Source organism: Phyllobates terribilis, unplaced genomic scaffold (assembly GCF_046119375.1).
Source record: "Phyllobates terribilis strain yellow unplaced genomic scaffold, ASM4611937v1 Scaffold_4__5_contigs__length_816908805, whole genome shotgun sequence".
Classification (NCBI taxonomy): Eukaryota; Metazoa; Chordata; class Amphibia; order Anura; family Dendrobatidae; genus Phyllobates; species Phyllobates terribilis.
Window position 1 is genome coordinate 236082534 of NW_027362764.1, and position 19865 is coordinate 236102398.

The 19865-nt window shown below is 44.9% G+C and overlaps 1 protein-coding gene across 4 annotated transcripts in view; it reads left to right on the top strand.

Moving 5' to 3' along the window:
• Positions 1–19865, top strand: part of LARS2 (leucyl-tRNA synthetase 2, mitochondrial) — a 278140-nt gene that overhangs the window by 86531 nt on the left and 171744 nt on the right. For all 4 annotated transcript variants that reach the window (XM_073678171.1, XM_073678167.1, XM_073678169.1 and 1 more), the window contains exon 4: positions 4621–4712. In XM_073678171.1, the coding sequence (XP_073534272.1) occupies positions 4621–4712 (92 nt within the window). The remainder of the gene's footprint in view (positions 1–4620; positions 4713–19865) is intronic.

Below are 19865 nucleotides of genomic sequence, written 5' to 3' on the forward strand. Positions count from 1 at the left end.
GCTCCACCCCTCCTATCTACATAGAATCTCATCAGTAGTAACTGCCATCTCCTATCTCAGTAATGTAACAATCTGTCTTCACTGAATACAGATTTTACCTGTAAATTGAGCATGAATGGTCAGTCTTGACAGAGAAAGAAACAGATAAGATATATTACCAAGTTTCTTATTTTCATGTGTACTATTGATTTATAAAAAAAATTAAAATAACAGTTACTGTTTAACACCTCATTTGCATGTAAGAAAAATGTGGATTTCTCAGGAATAAGACATCGGATCACAGATATCACTTTATTCAGCTTCTTAAGACCTACATGCCCATATAGACGGCTTAGCAGGGTTGCTTCTACTGACAGATTCCCTTGAAGAGAAACAAACAGTAGCTCAAGGCAGCCATTTACCTTGTAAATTGCCTGAATTTATGTAATATGCTGATTCTCATATCTATAAAGGAATACCATAAAAACGTACGCTAAAAGACAGGACAATAAATGTTTGTTGTTGAAGCTGTGGCAAAGCTTAATTAGTAGTGTTTATTGGATGGCTAAATGCAAGGTTTTCATCTAATTTGTTAAAAAAACATGAGTTCATGCACAATAGAATTATCTGTCAATGAGTTTGTAATTCTAAACTACAATTTTTGTATTACGAAGTCTCCACTGATGTCCTCGTTTCAGCATCATTCCTGAATCCTGCCAGATTCCCCTCCATCTGGTGCTCAATACAGCAGAGCATTTCCTGTGTCCACATGCCATCAGAGTTGTGTGTCAAAGGGCCTGGCTGTGTATCTCATTTCAATAGCTAAGCCAGCCCCCCTCTCTGTCGATACATAGGTTGTGGCAGAGTAGGAGACTGGATTATTTATTCTAATCAGACAGTCAGCCAGCTCCTTTCACACACAGCACTGGTTATGTGCTGACACAGGAAATTCTTTGCTAGGACTTTGAGACTAATTCTGAAAAGGGGATATCGGTAAAACTTTGGCTATACAAGTGTTTTACGTTAGTGGAAAATATACGACGCTCCGGTGAGAAGATTCTGGTGCTCGAGTAGGGTCCCAATCTCTTCCAATATGATAGACAGATCTTGGCAGTCGCTTATCACTTGCAAACAGGTAATTGTTGTTATACAACCCAAGGATAATGTTACGGTTCAGTCATTTCCAGTGATCTTCATCAAACATCTACTACAGAGAGAGAAACGAGTACTCAGTATACATGGATATGTAAGGTCAACATTTACAGGGAACATATGGAAATGAGGAAATGAGCGCTAGAAAGAAAAAGAGAAGAGCAGGGAGAGAGCTCATAAATGGACATGATGCTCCACCACTTCTGGGGTCACAGGGCCTTGAATCCGCAGTTCTTAATGGAGCCCTTGAACTATCCTGACCCAGCGCCATTACTAATTAGCTGTATTCATGCCATACCACTTGCACTAAGACCTACATACCACCAATCCATCTAGAATCTGGTTGGGACCTATGCTGCCATATCTTAAGATATTTTTTCTTACTCTTGGGACTGCACATATTTTTAATAAGTGATGACGCCAAGGAGGATCTTAGTACAATTGTCTGTGTATACTTTGCAGTACAATTTATATTGTGTGCCCTATGAGTATCCAATGAGCTGAGTTTTCTTTTTATACTATGCTTACCTGACGTTCATTACAGCATTTATATGAACTGCAGAGCTGAAAGTGTTACGTACCCATGACGAATGGCTCTATAAATACACATTACCATAGTTTGTACCTCCCAATGTCTTTCAGATTATCCAAAAGATACTTATCCAAAGGATGTTTAGTTATCATGTGCGGTATATCTTATTGTCTTATACCCACATATCTCTCCTTGATTTCTCTTTTATGAACTCTTCCTTGCCTCCCTCGTGTCTCACCTCTCTCTTTGTCCTTGTGTTCTCCTTCTGTTTCCCTTTCTTTCTAGCTCTCACTTTCTGTTCTCCGGAGCTAGGGAGCACACGTTCTATGACATATTACAATGTTAGTCTCCATTGTATAGAAATCTATACTGAATACTGTTGTTAATCACTCTGTTATAGATGTCTGATGAAGGTCATGTTAGAGGGTCGAAACGTCACGTTGTGTCCATTGATTGTGTAACAATAAACTCCTCTAATTCCCAAGAGATAACGGAGTTCTGAGTTTTTTTCTGTTCTAATATATTTGTAGTTCAAATACATGAAAACATCATTTTTTTACTTGGAAAACCCTGTTAAAATGTAGCCGTCATATTTAAAAAGTTTTAATATATTACAGCCACTGCATAGTGTTGCTGGAGGTCCGGGTCCTGAAGTCAAAACACCGCTCTGAAGTCTGCACCTTCTGTGTGAGCTGTGCGCACAGAATTACTATTAAACCCCTTCACCGCAGCTCATGTAGGAGCTTCGAACTTCAGAGCGGTGTTTTGAGTGATCAGTCGGGGTATCAGGACCCGGACCCCTGTAGATAAGAAACATTATGCAGTGCATGTAATATATAAAAACTTTTATAAAATGACAGTTACACTTTAAAGGGAATCGGGTTTTCCCCTTATAAACTAAATCTACCATCTTTAAGTAGGTTCGATATAACCAGGGCTGTGGAGTCGGAGTCAGTATAAAATGGACCAACTCCGACTCCTAAAATACACACGTGGTCAAAATTGTTGGTACCCCTCCTTTAATGAAAGAAAAACCCACAATGGTCACAGAAATAACTTGAATCTGACAAAAGTAATACTAAATTAAAATTCTATGAAAATGAACAAATGTAAGTCAGACATTGCTTTTCAACCCTACTTCCACAGAATTTTAAAAAAAATTAAACTCATGAAATAGGCCTGGACAGAAATGATGGTACCCCTGAAAATAATGTGACAAACAGGACATGTTAAATCAAGTTGTGTCCACTAATTAACATCACAGGTGTCTACAATCTTGTAATCAGTCAGTGGGCCTGTATATAGGGCTACAGATACTCACTGTGCTGTTTGGTGACATGGTGTGTACCACACTCAACATGGACCAGAGGAAGCAAAGGAAAGAGTTGTCTCAGAAGATTAGAAAGAAAATTATGGACAAGCATGTTAAAGGTAAAGGTTATAAAACCATCTCCAAGCAGCTTGATGTTCCTGTGACTACAGTTGCACTTATTATTCAGAAATTTAAGATTCATGGGACTGTAGCCAACCTCCCTGGACGTGGCCGCAGGAGGAAAATTGATGACAAATCAAAGAGACAGATAATACGAATGGTAACAAAAGAGCCCAGGATAACTTCTAAAGAGATTAAAGGTGAACTTCAAGGTCAAGGAACATCAGTGTCAGATCGCACCATCCGTCTTTGTTTGATCCAAAGTGGACTTCATGGGAGATGACCAAGGAGAACACCATTGTTGAAAAAAATCCTAAAAAAGCCAGACTGGAATTTGCCAAACTACGTGTTGACAAGCCACAAAGTTTCTGGGAGAATGTCCTATGGACAGATGAGACAAAAATGGAAGTTTTTGTTAAGGCACATCAGCTCTATGTTCACAGACGGAAAAATGAAGCATATCAAGAAAAGAACACTGTCCCTACTGTGAAACATGGAGGAGGCTCTTTTATGTTCTGGGGCTGCTTTGCTGCATCTGGCACAGGGTGTCTTGAATCTGTGCAGGGTACAATGAATTCTCAAGACTATCAAGGGATTCTAGAGAGAAATGTGCTTCCCAGTGTCAGAAAGCTTGGTCTCAGTCACAGGTCATGGGTCTTGCAACAGGATAATGACCCAAAACACACAGCTAAAAACACCCAAAAATGGCTAAGAGGAAAACATTGGACTATTCTGAAGTGGCCTTCTATGAGCCCTGACCTAATTCCTATTGAGCATCTTTGGAAAGAGCTGAAACATGCTGTCTGGAAAAGGCAACCTTCAAACAAGAGACAACTGGAGCAGTTTGCTCATGAGGAGTGGGCCAAAATACCTGTCGAGAGGTGCAGAAGTCTCATTGACAGTTACAGGAATCGTTTGATTGCAGTGATTGCCTCAAAAGGTTGTTCAACAAGATATTAAGTTAAGAGTACCATAATTTCTGTCCAGGCCTATTTCATGAGTTAAATTTTTTTTTAAATTCTGTGGAAGCAGGGTGGAAAAGCAATGTCTGACTTTCATTTGTTCATTTTCATAGATTTTTAAATTATTATTACTTTTGTCAGATTCAAGTTATTGCTGTGACCATTGTGGGTTTTTCTTTCATTAAATGAGGGGTACCAACAATTTTGACCACGTATGTGTATATGATAAATTGGGTACAGTAGTTCAATACAGTTTGTGGGGAATATTTTTTCATAAGAATTTGGGAAAGTTATGAAATGTCCTATAAATGTCTGTCCTATTCCTGATCTAAGGGTCTAGACTTTTAGCTGAGATGAATCTGTGCTACAGTAAATTTATCACTTAAACATGAGCCATGTATGAGGGAGTCGGAGTCACGGAAATTGAGGAGTCTGAGTCGGAGGTTTGGCTTACCAACTCAACAGCCCTGTATATAACGTCTTAGGTTTCCTTTGTCTTTTAGTTGCGCTACATTGGAATACTAATATTTCTATTTATAGTTTCATGTTTTTTTGTTTTTTAGGTCATTAATCCAATGGGTTGGGATGCCTTTGGGCTGCCTGCTGAAAATGCCGCTATTGAACGAGGTTTAAATCCGGACACCTGGACCAAAAGGTATTTACTTGGTTGTAATGGAAATAAGTACCAGTGTCAAAATGAAAACCAGATGGACAACAGAAACATGTTTTTTAATAATGGTATATTTAACCAGGGCTGTGGAGTCGGAGTCGGAGCCCATTTTGGTGGAGTCTCTGTAAAATGGACCAAATCTGACTCCTAAAATATATAATAAATTGGGTACAGTAGTTCAATGCAGTTTGTGGGGAATATTTTTTTCATAAGAATTTGGGAAAGTTATGAAATGTCCTATAAATGTCTGTCCTATTCCTGATCTAAGGGTCTAGACTTTTACCCTCTAATTTCAAGCTTCATCTTTGTGCTGGTGGAGACCTTATTAAATTCTTATGTTAAAGGGAATCTGTCACCAGGTTTTAACTACCCCATCTGAGAGCTCATGAATATGGAGGACTACCTGCCAGCATGATTACCTTTAGTGATAATCTCCTGCTGATAAAAGTGATTTTATCAAAAACACACTAAGCAGCCCAGTAAGTGACACATCTCTTTAATCGGGGTCTGTCTCTACATTATTCTGCTCTCAGATTAGGTGGAATAAAACCTGGTGGAAGATTCCTTTTAGGAGACACATCCTTTTTGCCCCCCTTTCAGTTACGCTTATGTAACACGCAATTTGTACCACTGCAAAGTGCGACATCTAAACATTCTGCTTATAGAACAAAGGTAATTATGTCTTGATTGCAGAATTGTCAAAATTCCAGCCTATTTGCAGCCTTCCAGATTAAGTATTCTACTCCGGTAATTGTCTTCTAATTTTTAAATTGCATTTTGCTTTGTGACAGGTTTTGAATTAAACTGGAATTTTTGGTACAAGGGCTGGAACAGCAGCCCTTTATCTTTTGTGGATTAGTTTAGCTTTGTCAGATCCAAAAGTAGATGGAAATAAAGACCTGTTGTGATGTGATCAGTCATTTTATTTATGTAATGTCATTTTTCAGTTAGGGAGATAACACTTACGGAATTTTTTATCAGGTTAGGTTTAAAAATGCTTCAGCGTTCACTAGATAAGATATCCTAGATGGAAGACATGGATATCAGGGATGATTTTAGTAATAATAATAATATAATTTCTCGTAATATATTTCATAATTATTTCAACAAAATATCTACACACACATGCTAAATTGAAGACCTCTGTAAAAACAGCAGGTTGATCCCTTAACCAGCTTTGTCCTACAAAAATTTTTTTTAGCCCTTTACCAACATATGACATACAGTTACACCAGCTTTTTCACTTTGAGGCTATGTGCCCACGATGCAGAAATGAAGCAGAAAATTTCTGCAGCATTTCTGCATCTCCCTGGCAGAAAAAAACGCATGCAGATTGTGTATGCGTTTTTCCTGCAGAATACATGCGGATCCACATGCGGATTCACATGCGTTTCCACATGCAGATAGACAAGCGCTTTCCAGGCGATAGCATCACTTGGAAAGTGCTTGACAACTAGGTCACACTGTATAAATCCATGCAAACAGCATGGATTTATACAGTGTGAACCGTAAAAATTAAAACAAATAAAGCTATACTCACCCCCGAGGCCCCGGTGTGTGCAGCAGCGCTCTTTCCTGTCTGGTTCCCGGCTGCCGGCATATCGCGAGACAGAGCGGTGAAGGGCCTGCGGTCACATGACTGTGACGTCACCGCAGGTCCTCAAGCGATGCCGGCATTCAGAGAGAAGCCGCCGGACAGGTGACTATAACTTTATTTGTTAGTTTATTCTTTTTTTACAGGTACAATGGTACCCAGGTCTGGAGGAGAGTCTCCTCTCCTCCAGAACTGGGTACCATCCGCACATAGAAACGCATAGAAGCCGCTTGTAGAAATGTACAGTCGCGGTTTCTATGCGTTTCAATGCAAGTCAATGGCAGGAGTTCCGCTGCGCTACCGCAAAATTAAATGACATGCTGCGGATTTTTGTACGCAGCATAAACGCTGCGGAAAAATCCGCAGCATGTGCATAGAACATGCGGAATCCCCTTGGGGACCATGGGGTGCGGATTACCTAGCGTTTAACAAGCGTTTACGCTGTGGAAATTCCGCAGCATAAACGCTTGAAAAACGCTACTTGGGCACCCAGCCTGAGACAGGCTCGGGAACTGAGTAGATGATGGCTGTAATATTCAGCCATCATCTGCCTCTAAAAGCCATGCGTGGACATTGTTATTTACTGCGCATCGGCAGGGAGTGCGTCAATGCATGCGCCAATAGGCGCCCACCAGACGTGATATTCAGCCATCATATGTCTCTAAAGCCACGCGAGGAGTGGAGCTCCACCTGCGTCTGTTAAATGCTGCTGTCAATCTCTGACAGCATGATTTACAAATCACCAGCAGGGGTTTACCTCTTTCCATGTGGCTACAGGCATCCCCATGACGTGATCGTGAGACACCAATGCCAGGATGCCCCCATGATGACCGAGGGTCTACTGAAGATCGTCTTGACGGTTCTCCTGTGAACGTCAGCTTCTGACTGGTGTTCATAGGAGACCATGATTTTTGCTCTATATTTTTGCTCTATCAATACAGGTTAAAATCCTCTAAGGGGACTAACAGATACAGTGAAAAGTAAAAAAAAAAAAAAGTTTTTAAAAATAAAAGTTCAAATCACCACCCTTTTGCCTGATGAAAAATAAATAAAATACACATATATAGTTTCATTACGTCCTTAAAAGTCCAGTCTACCAGACTTTTGCTTTTTCATGTGCCACAACACTAAAATAAAATGCAGTAAGAGGCGATCAAAGCATCATACCTACCCCAGAATCAATAAAAACTACTGCTTAGGGCGAAAAAATAAAGTCTCACACAGCCCCATCGACCAAAAATTGAAAATGTTACTGGTCTCGGATAATGGCAAAACAAACTATTTTTTTTTCTTTTTGCAAATTTTCACATTTTCTATGTAATTGTACTGACCTGTGTAATGCAGCGGCTTGCTGCATTGCTAAAATGTCCAGGGGGGGTGTGTTCTGGCTGACCATTTTACCTCCCCCTCAGGTGACTGATCACATGACTGTGACATCATCACAGGTCCTGTGTGCACAAAAGGACATATAAATCCTGGTGGTTTTGAGACAGAGAGAGAGAGGCCTGGTGAAGCCTGGAAGGCAGAGGCTGGATCCCTGTGTTTGAGATACCAGTAGCCTTGGAAGGCAAGAGGCCTGGTCCCTGTGTGGGACTCCACTAGCCTGGAAGGCAGAGGCTGGATCCCTGTGTTTGAGATACCAGTAGCCTTGGAAGGCATGTGGCCTGGAGGCCACATCTGGGAAGCCTTAAAGCCACAGCTGTGGCAGAACCGAGCTGATAGAAGCAGCTGAGACCTGGCAAAGGTAAATCGGCTCTATAAGTGAATATTGTTGCTGCACCTTGCTGTAGTCTGTATTTGAAGCCAAGCGGGAATAGCTGCCACTGGAAAGGCTCTTGGATACATGTGTAACATTCCTGCGAACAACTGAGATGGACTATGTTATGTGCGGTTTATGATGTGTAATAAACTGCTGGACTACATATTACCGGAAAACGTTGCATGTGTGCTTTAATTGACCCGGTGAAGCGAGTACCCCAGAGTGATGAATAGCGCTACCTTACATCTGGAAAATCATATTGCCAGGTCATTTTTACCCATCTTCAATGCTCTTACTGAGGGAAGGAGGTTGTTGGCCCAAATGTCGCGACACATGACCCCATCCATTCTCCCTTCGATATGGTGCAGTCGTCCTGTCCTCTTTGCAGAAAAGCACCCCCTAAGTTTGATGTTTCCCCCAACATGCTTCACTGTTGGGACAGTGTTCTTGGGGTTGTACTCCTCCTTCTCCCTCCAAACACTGCAAGTGGAGTTGATACCAAAAAGTTCTATTATGGTCTTATCTAACCACATGACCTTCTCCCATGCCTCCTCTGGATCATCTAGATAGTCATTGGCAAACTTTAAATGGGCCTGGACATGTTCTGGCGTGAGCAGGGGGACCTTGTACATTAATGTACACTCTGGACCACATCTTGACTGAGAAAAAAACAGAAATGTAAAAATTTTTGCAAATGTATTAAAAAAGAAAAACTGAAATATCACATGGTCATAAGTATTCAGACCCTTTGCTCAGTATTGAGTAGAGTCTTCTTGGTAATGATTAGTGTTGAGCGAGCACTAAAATGCTCGGGTGCTCGAAGCTCGGGCCGAGCTCGCCGTGATACTCGGGTGCTCGACCCGAGCAACGAGCCCAATGTTAGTCTATGGGAGACTCGAGCATTTTTGCGGTGGCACCCCCGGCAGTCTTTTAAAAGCCTAACAAGTGCCCAAAACGATAGTGACAGTGCTCAAATGACATGGGGACAGCATGGGGATCGCCCCAGGAAGCATTTCTGACCCCCAGGTCACTGCTGTCAACAACGTGGTCAGAGGTATTAAGCCACTTTTACAGGCTCACAATAAAACGAAAGTGAAACTTTTTTCCTGTGAAATATGTTAAGGAACATCCTTTCCAGGGAAAAGACTTGTGTATAAGTTAAAATAAATGACCAAAAACAAAAATACTCCTCCACACCTTCGGCTATGTTCACAAGTAGCATTTTTTATGCGTTTTTACACTTTTGTATTGCTTTCAACTATGACAAATGCATTCACCGGGAAATGTCATTTTAACATTTTACAACCTTATCTGGCCATGTGCTGTGTGACACATGCATAAAGTGCTGAAAAGACATGGGAACAGCATGGGGAAGACCCCTGGAAGCATCTCTGACTCCCAGGTCACTGTCTAAAAGTGTGCCCATCATAAGTGATCCTTGCCGCATCAGAAGATGCAGACTTGCAACTATCCCCATGCAAGTTCTAGTCCCAGGGCAGTGTTCAATTGTACCTCCCCCATTCCTTGCAATACAAGCGCAAGTATGCAGCCTGCCACCCACCCACCCCCAGGCTTCAATACCATACTGCTTGCTTGCTTGAACTTGAAATTGGGCCTTTTAGGCATGTGGAGGCGGAATCTGGCCACCACGTCATGGCTGTGTTGGCGGCCTGGAATCCATACTCAGTCCCCAGCCGCCCGGCGGCCTTGTGTCCATACTCAGTCCCCAGCCGCCCCGCGGCCGAGTGTCCACACGGTCCCCAGCCGCCTGGGGGCAGTCGGGTGTCCATAAACGGTCCCCAGCCGCACCCATTTCTCCTTGGAACATCCCCCCACACACTTTTCTTAGCCCGGCCTGCTTTAGGCAGCATTGGACGAGCCCACCAGAGTACCAGACTCCTCCGGTGGGCCCTGACTTCTCCATCGGTGGAGTTGAGAGTGCCAAGGTGAGGAGCATGATGATGATGACAGAAGTTAGCATCTGCTATGTTTACTTTTAATGCAAGTGTAAGTGTGCAGCCTGCCACCCACCCACCCCCAGACTGCAATTCATACTGCTAGCTTGCACTTGAAATGGGGCCTTTTAGTTTAGAGGAGGCCGAAGCTGGCCACTACCTCATGGCTGCTTCGGCAGCGAGGTATCCATACTCAGTCCCCAGCCACCCCTATTTGTCCTGGTGTGCCTTATACATAAGATTAAGCGCGTATACCAAAACATTACCTGTGCCCTCCCCAGTGCATTTAGTGGGAAGGAGAGCCTATTCCGCTGTAGTGTGTGCATGCCAAACCCCTGTTCATGGTACATGCGAAGATGCCTCCCACCTTGCACCTGTCGTTGCAGACTTGCAACTATCCTCATTCAAGTCCTTGTCCCAGGGCAGTGTTCAATTGTACCTCTCCCATTCCTTGCAATGCAAGCGCAAGTATGCAGCCTGCCACCCACCCACCCCCAGGCTGCAATACCATACTGCTTGCTTGCTTGCACTTTAAATTGGGCCTTTTAGGCATGTGGAGGCGGAATCTGGCCACCACACCATGGCTGTGCCGGCGGCCTGGTATCCATACTCAGTCCCGAGGCGCCTGGTGGCCGGGTGTCCCCGCTTGCTCCCCAGCCTCCAGGGGGTGGCCGGGTGTCCATACTCGGTCCCCAGCTACCCCTATTTGTACCGGTAACCTTTCCCACACTTTTCTTAGCCTGGCCTGCTTTAGGGCAGCATTGGCCGAGCCCACCGGACTATCAGACTCCTCCGGTGGGCCCTGGCTTCTCCATCAGGGGAGTTGAGAGTGCCAAGGTGAGGAGCATGATGAGGATGATAGAAGTTAGCATCTGCTTTGTTTTGTTGTAATGCAAGCGCATGTATGTAGTAGCGGCTAGGCCTGAGGAGGTCAGCGTTTTGGCGCATATCCTACCTCCTCCGAGGATGGCTGGATGTTTTCCTGCTACTATCCAAGTTCTATGACTCCCGTTAAAACAAAGCTTCAGGTGATAAATGATGGATGAGGTAGTGGCAAAGGAGAAAGAGCAGGAGGAACAGGGACCATTCACATCAATATCAGGCCAGTCAACCACACATGTCTTGTAGGATATGTTTATGTACCAAAAGGAGCGGTTCGGCTACACAGTTATAGGGCATACAGTGAGTGCAATGCCTACCAAAAAATTTGAGGCACTCCAATGCCCCTTGGAAATGACATGGAGGTCAGAGGGCGTTAACTAAACCTTTTTTTCCATTTATAGCAACTGGGTCTCCTGTGCACTGTTGGCCTAAGCAGTGAATGGAATGCTTTCCAAAAATTATGAGGTACTGCAATGCCCCTTACAAGAGCCATGTGTGGCACCCCAGGGGTCTGGTCACCACAGTAATAGAGATTACGTCGGAGAGCAAGTGGGAGGTTTCCTGGTCAGGATCTCTTAAACATGCAACATCCTCCTGCCCCAGTCCTGGGAGGGGAGAATTCTGCCCTTATAAACTGGATCTGGGGTGGGGTTGAGTGAGTCAGAGAACAGTCAGAGTCAGAGTGAGAGCAAGGGAAAGTAACAGCAAGGAGCTCTGTAGGAGCTAGGAGCTAAAGATGAGGGGCTGGAAGCTGAGCAGAGCTCGCCCTGGCAGAAGACAATAGGAACTGGACACAGGAGTCCGAAGCTGTGAGGACTTATATATCCAGCAGCAGAAACCAGCCGGCAGGGGATTTCAGGTCCTCTGCCCATAGAAGCCCAGTCACAAGCAAGGGACCAGCACCGCCGTCGTGGAGCGGAGGCTAACAGAAGGCCCCAAGTCACCAGCCATACGGGTGAGCACTACACGGTACACTCAGGGACGTGGGCTACTTCTACCCGCTTACAGCAAGGTAGCCAGGAAGAGTGCAGACAGACGGGGAGGCCTACAACTCCACCTGGCCAGGGGAACTCCTGCTTGCTCACAGACTGACCAGGCCTCTTATGCTAGCCAGTACTCCCGGGAGGGTCTACCTTATAATCATCAATAAAGACCCTGAACTGCACTGCAAAGACTCTGAGTCATTCCTGCTGCGCTCGTGCACCATCAACCCCATCATCCACACTCACTGCCCTGAGGCTATACTCCTCCCGAGGTTAGTTATCCCATTTTATGCTGCGCACACACCACCAGCCTCAGCGGTCTGCCTCGCAGCGGTGGTACTCCCTGACCGCAATCCACGGGTGGCGCAGTCGGACAATTAACCTCAAAACCTAAGAAAGATTGCCACTGGTTTGACCAGCCTGAGCCACGGGACCGGGTCACCGCCACGGAGACTACAGACCCCAGAGACCCGGCACCGGGTATCCCACACACGTGTACACACGGCCCAGGGGGCGCGTCACATGCAGTACAGCATATTACAAACATAAGTCCCATTATTGGGGAGTGGGTGTCCCATAGTATTTGCTTATGCCTTGCAAGCAAAAGCTGCCAAAAATTAGGACGGAGCAACTTGCAATGCCCCTTACAAGAGCCATGCAGTACAGCATATTACAAACATAAGTCCCATTATTGGGGAGTGGGTCTCTCATAGTATTTGCTTATGCTTTCCCAGTAAAAGCTGCCAAAAATTAGGACGGAGCAACTTGCAATACCCCTTACAAGAGCCATGCAGTACAGCATATTACAAACATAAGTCCCATTATTGGGGAGTGGGTGTCCCATGGTATTTGCTTATGCTTTCCCAGCAAAAGCTGCCAAAAATTAGGACGGAGGAACTTGCAATGCTGGCACCCTGGTGGTATAGTGGTGGTGGAGGCTGAGGATAAGGAGAAGAAGATTAAACAGCCGAAACGAGGAAGCGTATACCCATGTGTGGGTGTGAAGCGGTGCATGTGAATACACCTCCCGAAATAACACAGTGGATTTGACTTTGTTACTATGCTGTCATTTGGTGGTGATGAGAAGTCTGGCCCAATCCAGCCCTTGTTCATTTTGATAAGGGTCAGCTTGTCAGCATTGTCAGTTGACAGGCGAGTGCGCTTATCAGTTATAATTCCCCCAGCGGCACTAAAAACACGCTCCGATAACACGCTAGCGGCAGGGCAGGCCAGGACCTCCAAGGCGTACAGAGCGAGTTCATTCCAAGTGTCCAGCTTGGATACCCAATAATTAAAAGGCACAGAGGAATCACGGAGGACGCTGGTACGATCGGCAAGGTACTCCCTCACCATCTTTTGAAACTTTCCACTCCTTGTGAGAGTACCCCGCGCCTCAGGGCCTGTAAGCTGGGCGGGTGTCAGAAAACTGTCCCAGAATGTTGACAGTGTTCCCCTGCCTCTGCTGGATTGGAGTTGCATCTCTCTCGCCTGTACGCCTTGATTGGGCAACGAACTGTGACCTCTGCCGCTAGCGTGTTCAGATGGGAATTTTTTTAAGAGTTCTGCAGCAAGGGCCTTCTGGTATTGCCCCATTTTTGTAGACCTCTCCACCTCAGGAATAAGAGAGTGAAAGTTCTCCTTGTAGCGGGGGTCTACAAGTGTCACCAACCAGTAATGACTGTCACCCAACATTTTGACAACGCGAGGGTCACGGTTAAGGCAGCGTAACATAAAGTCAGCCATGCGTGCCAGACTGGTAACGGGCAAGATTTCCGTGTCCTCACCAAGATGACGACTGACCATGCTCTCCTCCTCCTCCTCCTCTTCCTCCTCCCCCCTGTCCTCAGGCCACCCACGCTGAACCGACGGTATGACACTTGTACAGGTACTACCGTCTACAACGCATGATAGCAGCTCCTGTTCTTCCTCCTCCTCCTCCTCCTCCTCTCCCTCATTGTCCCCCAATGCACGTTTGGATGAGATGAGGCTGGGCTGTGTGTAATCGCCCGCTACGGCTTCTTGATCCATCTCATCATACTCTGGCTGCAATGCCTCCTCTTTAATTCTCTGCAGAGAGCGTTGCAAAAGACAGACAAGTGGGATGCTGACACTAATGATGGCGTCATCGCCACTCACCATCTTGGTGGCCTCCTCAAAGTTTGTCAGGATGGTACATATGTCAGACATCCAGGTCCACTCCTGAGGTCTTATGTGTGGAGTCTGACCTGAATATCGACGGCCTTGTTGCAGCTGGTACTCCACAACTGCTCTCTTCTGCTCACAAATCCTTTGCAACATGTGGAGGGTAGAGTTCCAACGTGTGGGGACATCACACACCAGTCGGTGTGCCGGAAGCTGCAAACGCTGCTGCAGCACAGCAAGGGCGGCGGAAGCTGTAGCTGACTTGCGAAAATGAGCTGACAGGCGGCGTACTTTCATGAGCAGATCTGGCAACTCGGGGTACGATTTAAGAAACCGCTGAACCACGAGGTTAAGCACATGAGCCAGGCATGGTACGTGTGTGATCTCACCTCGCCTCAGAGCCGCGACCAGGTTACGGCCATTGTCACACACGACCATGCCGGGATGTAGGTTCAGCGGTCTCAGCCACAGATCTGCCTGCTCTTTCACAGCTGTCCACAACTCACAAGCAGTGTGAGGTTTATCACCTAAGCTTATGAGTTTCAGCACAGCCTGTTGCCGCTTGGCGGAGGCAGTACTGCAATGCTTCCAGCTTGTAACTGATGTGGTGATATCTGAGATGGAGGCTGAACATGAGGAGGAGGAGGAGGATGCGCAGGAGCTGTACACTGTGGGGGCAACTCTGACTGACATAGGGCCCGCAATCCTCGGTGTGGGGAGGATGTGTTCCGTCCTAAGGTCCGACTGGGTCCCGGCTTCCACTATGTTTACCCAGTGTGCCGTCAGAGAGATGTACCGTCCCTGGCCACAAGCACTTGTCCACGTGTCCGTTGTCAGGTGGACTCTCCCAGTAACTGCGTTGTTGAGGGCACGGCAGATGCTTTGGGACACGTGCTTGTGTAGTGCGGGGATGGCACACCGGGCAAAATAGTGTCGGCTGGGGACCGAGTACCGAGGGACGGCCACCACCATAAGATTGCGGAAGGATTCCGTCTCCACCAGCCTAAAAGGCAGCATTTCCAATGCAAGCAGTCGTGAAATGTGCGAATTTAGGACTGTGGCCTGTGGGGCGTTAGCTGCGAATTTCCGCTTTCGTTCAAAGGTCTGGGATATGGACAATTGAACGCTGCGGTGGGACGTGGACGTGGACGTTGATGCTGTTTCTTGAGAAACTGCCATAACAAGTGAAGACTGAGAGGAGGGGGCATCTTTACATGCAGTATGGACAGGGGATTGCCTTGCACACACAACAGGGGGTTCTATTGCACGCACAACGGTGGAAGAAGCAGTGGTGACATCCGCTGACACTGGTCGTGGACCCTGGGTTTCGCCCCACAAAGTCGGGTGCTTTGCTGCCATGTGCCTGATCATGCTGGTGGTGGTCAGGCTGGTAGTTTTGTCACCCCTGCTGATGCTGGCATGGCAGGTGGAACATATGGCCTTTTTGGGGTTATCAGCAGAGTCTTTAAAAAAATTCCAGACTCTGGAAGACCTACCGCTTGTACTGGCAACGTCCCTCGTGTTGGTGTTACGGGGAACGGTTGCCTGCCTTCTGTCTGCGGCCACCACACTGCTTCTTCCTGCCTGTTGGGGTACTCTGCCTCCCTCCCCCTGTGTGCTGCTGGCCTCACTCTGCATGTCCTCCTTCCACGTTCGGTCAGTTACTAGATCATCCACCACCTCCTCATCTTCCACTTGCGCACCACGATCCTCCTCCTCACTTCCTGGCAATTGTGTCTTATCATCGTCCACCTCTTGTGACAGATTGCCAACGTCGACTTCCTGTGGCCGTGGCTGTTCAAATATTTGGGCATCGCAACATGGGATCTCCTCTTCCACCACTTCAAGCGGATCAGGCGAGGGGCCCAAATATGGAAATGGACCAGTGAACAGCTCTTCAGAGTGTCCAAGTGTGGGATCACTTGCTGTCTGACGACACTCGGCATGGTGGGAGGAAGGAGCATCAGGGTGAGGAGGAGTATGCGGTTGAGACTCACGGCTACTAAGAGTTGACCGTGTGGAAGACAGACCGGAGGTGGTGGTGCCCAGGTAACTGGAAGTATTGTCTGCTATCCAATTAATAACCTGTTCACACTGATCAGTTCTCAATACTGGTGTTGTTCTGTGCTTCCCTAGTAATTCGGTCAAGAAGTGGGAGCGAGAAGATGTGGCTGTTGGTTGTGGCACATTTTCACCTTGGCCACGGCCCCGTCCTCTGCACGAACCATCACCAGAACGTCCACTTCCACGTCCCTTGCCACGCGCCTTGCCCATTGTAAATGAAGTAAAATAGCTTACACTTGCACTATCAATGGAAAAAGGGTAATAAAGAGTAGATTAGAACCGTGGAAGAGGAAAACCACAGTTATTGTTTACTGGGGTATACCACACTTTTTTAAATAGAGATATTTGCGGCTGAACAGTGAGCGACACACTCAAACTGCTTTTTTTTTAGATACCAAAGGCCCAAAACTGGATAGTACAGCGATTTGACCCGTGGAACTGCGAAACCACACTGGGATGTCGGGCCTACACAAGACTATTTTCAACAGATATATTTTTGTGTCACAACAGTCAGGAGACACTATTGTTTTTCTTTACGGAAAAAATTACCAAAACCTGAATAATAGAGATTTTTTACCGTGGAACAGCAAAACCACAGTTATAATTTACTGGTGTATACCAGGCTTTTTAAAATATATATATATATTTGCGGCTGAACAGTGAGCGTCACACTCAAACTGTTTTTTTTAGATACAAATGGCCCAAAAGTGGATAATACAGAGGTTTGTACCGTGGAACTGCAAAACCACACTTGTATTTCTCGGGCCTACACCAGACTATTTTCAACAGATATATTTGTGTCTGAAAAATCAGGGAGACACTATTTTTTTTTTTTTTACAGCAAAAAATACAAAAAGCAGGATAATAGAGATTTTTTACCGTGGAACAGCAAAAGCACACTTCTGTCTCTCTGGCCTACACCAGACTATTTTCAACAGATATATTTGTGTCTGAAAAATCAGGGAGACACTATTATTATTTTTATACAGCAAAAAATGCCAAAAACAGGATAATAGAGATGTTTTACCGTGGAACATCAAAACCACAGTAATAATTTACTGGTGTATACCAGGCTTTTTAAAATATATATATATTTGCGGCTGAACAGTGAGCGACACACTCAAACTGTTTTTTTTAGATACAAATGGCCCAAAAGTGGATAATACAGAGGTTTGTACCGTGGAACTGCAAAACCACACTTGTATTTCTCGGGCCTACACCAGACTATTTTCAACAGATATATTTGTGTCTGAAAAATCAGGGAGACACTATTTTTTTTTTTTTTACAGCAAAAAATGCAAAAAGCAGGATAATAGAGATGTTTTACCGTGGAACATCAAAACCACAGTAATAATTTACTGGTGTATACCAGGCTTTTTAAAATATATACAGTACAGACCAAAAGTTTGGACACACCTTCTCATTTAAAGATTTTTCTGTATTTTCATGACTTTGAAAATTGTACATTCACACTGAAGGCATCAAAACTATGAATTAACACATGTGGAATTATATACTTAACAAAAAAGTGTGAAACAACTGAAAATATGTCTTATATTCTAGGTTCTTCAAAGTAGCCACCTTTTGCTTTGATGACTGCTTTGCACACTCTTGGCATTCTCTTGATGAGCTTCAAGAGGTAGTCACCGGAAATGGTTTTCACTTCACAGGTGTGCCCTGTCAGGTTTAATAAGTGGGATTTCTTGCCTTATAAATGGGGTTGGGACCATCAGTTGTGTTGTGCAGCAGTCTGGTGGATACACAGCTGATAGTCCTACTGAATAGACTGTTGGAATTTGTATTATGGCAAGAAAAAAGCAGCTAAGTAAAGAAAAACGAGTGGCCATCATTACTTTAAGAAATGAAGGTCAGTCAGTCCGAAAAATTGGGAAAACTTTGAAAGTGTCCCCAAGTACATTTGCAAAAACCATCAAGCGCTACAAAGAAACTGGCTCACATGAGGACCGCCCCAGGTAAGGAAGACCAAGAGTCACCTCTGCTTCTGAGGATAAGTTTATCCGAGTCACCAGCCTCAGAAATCGCAGGTTAGCAGCAGCTCAGATTAGAAAACAGGTCAATGCTACACAGAGTTTTAGCAGCAGACACATCTCTTCAACAACTGTTAAGAGGAGACTTTGTGCAGCAGGCCTTCATGGTAAAATAGCTGCTAGGAAACCACTGCTAAGGACAGGCAACAAGCAGAAGAGACTTGTTTGGGCTAAAGAACACAAGGAATGGACATTAGACCAGTGGAAATCTGTGCTTTGGTCTGATGAGTCCAAATTTGAGATCTTTGGTTCCAACCACCGTGTCTTTGTGCGACGCAGAAAAGGTGAACGGATGGACTCTACATGCCTAGTTCCCACAGTGAAGCATGGAGGAGGAGGTGTGATGGTGTGGGGGTGGTTTGCTGGTGACACTGTTGGGGATTTATTCAAAATTGAAGGCATACTGAACCAGCATGGCTACCACAGCATCTTGCAGCGGCATACAATTCCATCCGGTTTGCGTTTAGTTGGACCATCATTTATTTTTCAACAGGACAATGACCTCAAACACACTTCCAGGCTGTGTAAGGGTTATTTGACCAAGAAATAGAGTTTTGGGGTGCTACGCCAGATGACTGGCCTCCACAGTCACCAGACCTGAACCCAATCGAGATGGTTTGGGGTGAGCTGGACCACAGAGTGAAGGCAAAAGGGCAAATAAGTGCTTAGCATCTCTGGGAACTCCTTCAAGATTGTTGGAAGACCATTTCTGGTGACTACTTCTTGAAGCTCATCAAGAGAATGCCAAGAGTGTGCAAAGCAGTCATCAAAGCAAAAGGTGGCTACTTTGAAGAACCTAGAATATAAGACATATTTTCAGTTGTTTCACACTTTTTTGTTAAGTATATAATTCCACGTGTGTTAATTCATAGTTTTGATGCCTTCAGTGTGAATGTACAATTTTCATAGTCATGAAAATACAGAAAAATCTTTAAATGAGAAGGTGTGTCCAAACTTTTGGTCTGTACTGTATATATTTGCGGCTGAACAGTGAGCGACACACTCAAACTGTTTTTTTTAGATACAAATGGCCCAAAAGTGGATAATACAGAGGTTTGTACCGTGGAACTGCAAAACCACACTCGTATTTCTCGAGCCTACACCAGACTATTTTCAACAGATATATTTGTGTCTGAAAAATCAGGGAGACACTATTTTTTTTTTTTTTTTTACAGCAAAAAATGCAAAAAGCAGGATAATAGAGATTTTTTACCGTGGAACAGCAAAAGCACACTTCTGTCTCTCTGGCCTACACCAGACTATTTTCAACAGATATATTTGTGTCTGAAAAATCAGGGAGACACTATTATTATTTTTATACAGCAAAAAATGCCAAAAACAGGATAATAGAGATGTTTTACCGTGGAATATCAAAACCACGGTAATAATTTACTGGTGTATACCAGGCTTTTTAAAATATATATGTATTTGCGGCTGAACAGTGAGCGACACACTCAAACTGTTTTTTTTAGATACAAATGGCCCATAGAACTGCAAAACCACACTTCTATTTTTCTGGCCTACACCAGACTATTTTCAACAGATATATTTGTGTCTGAAAAATCAGAGGCACACTTTTTTTTGGGGGGTGGGGGGGGGGCACCAAAAGGTTAATAAGATGGGTATTTGTACATTGTGAAGGAGGAAAAAAAAAAGAGGATTTAGATAAAAAAAAAGGATTTTTCCTGGCCCCCGGGACCTGGAGCTAAGT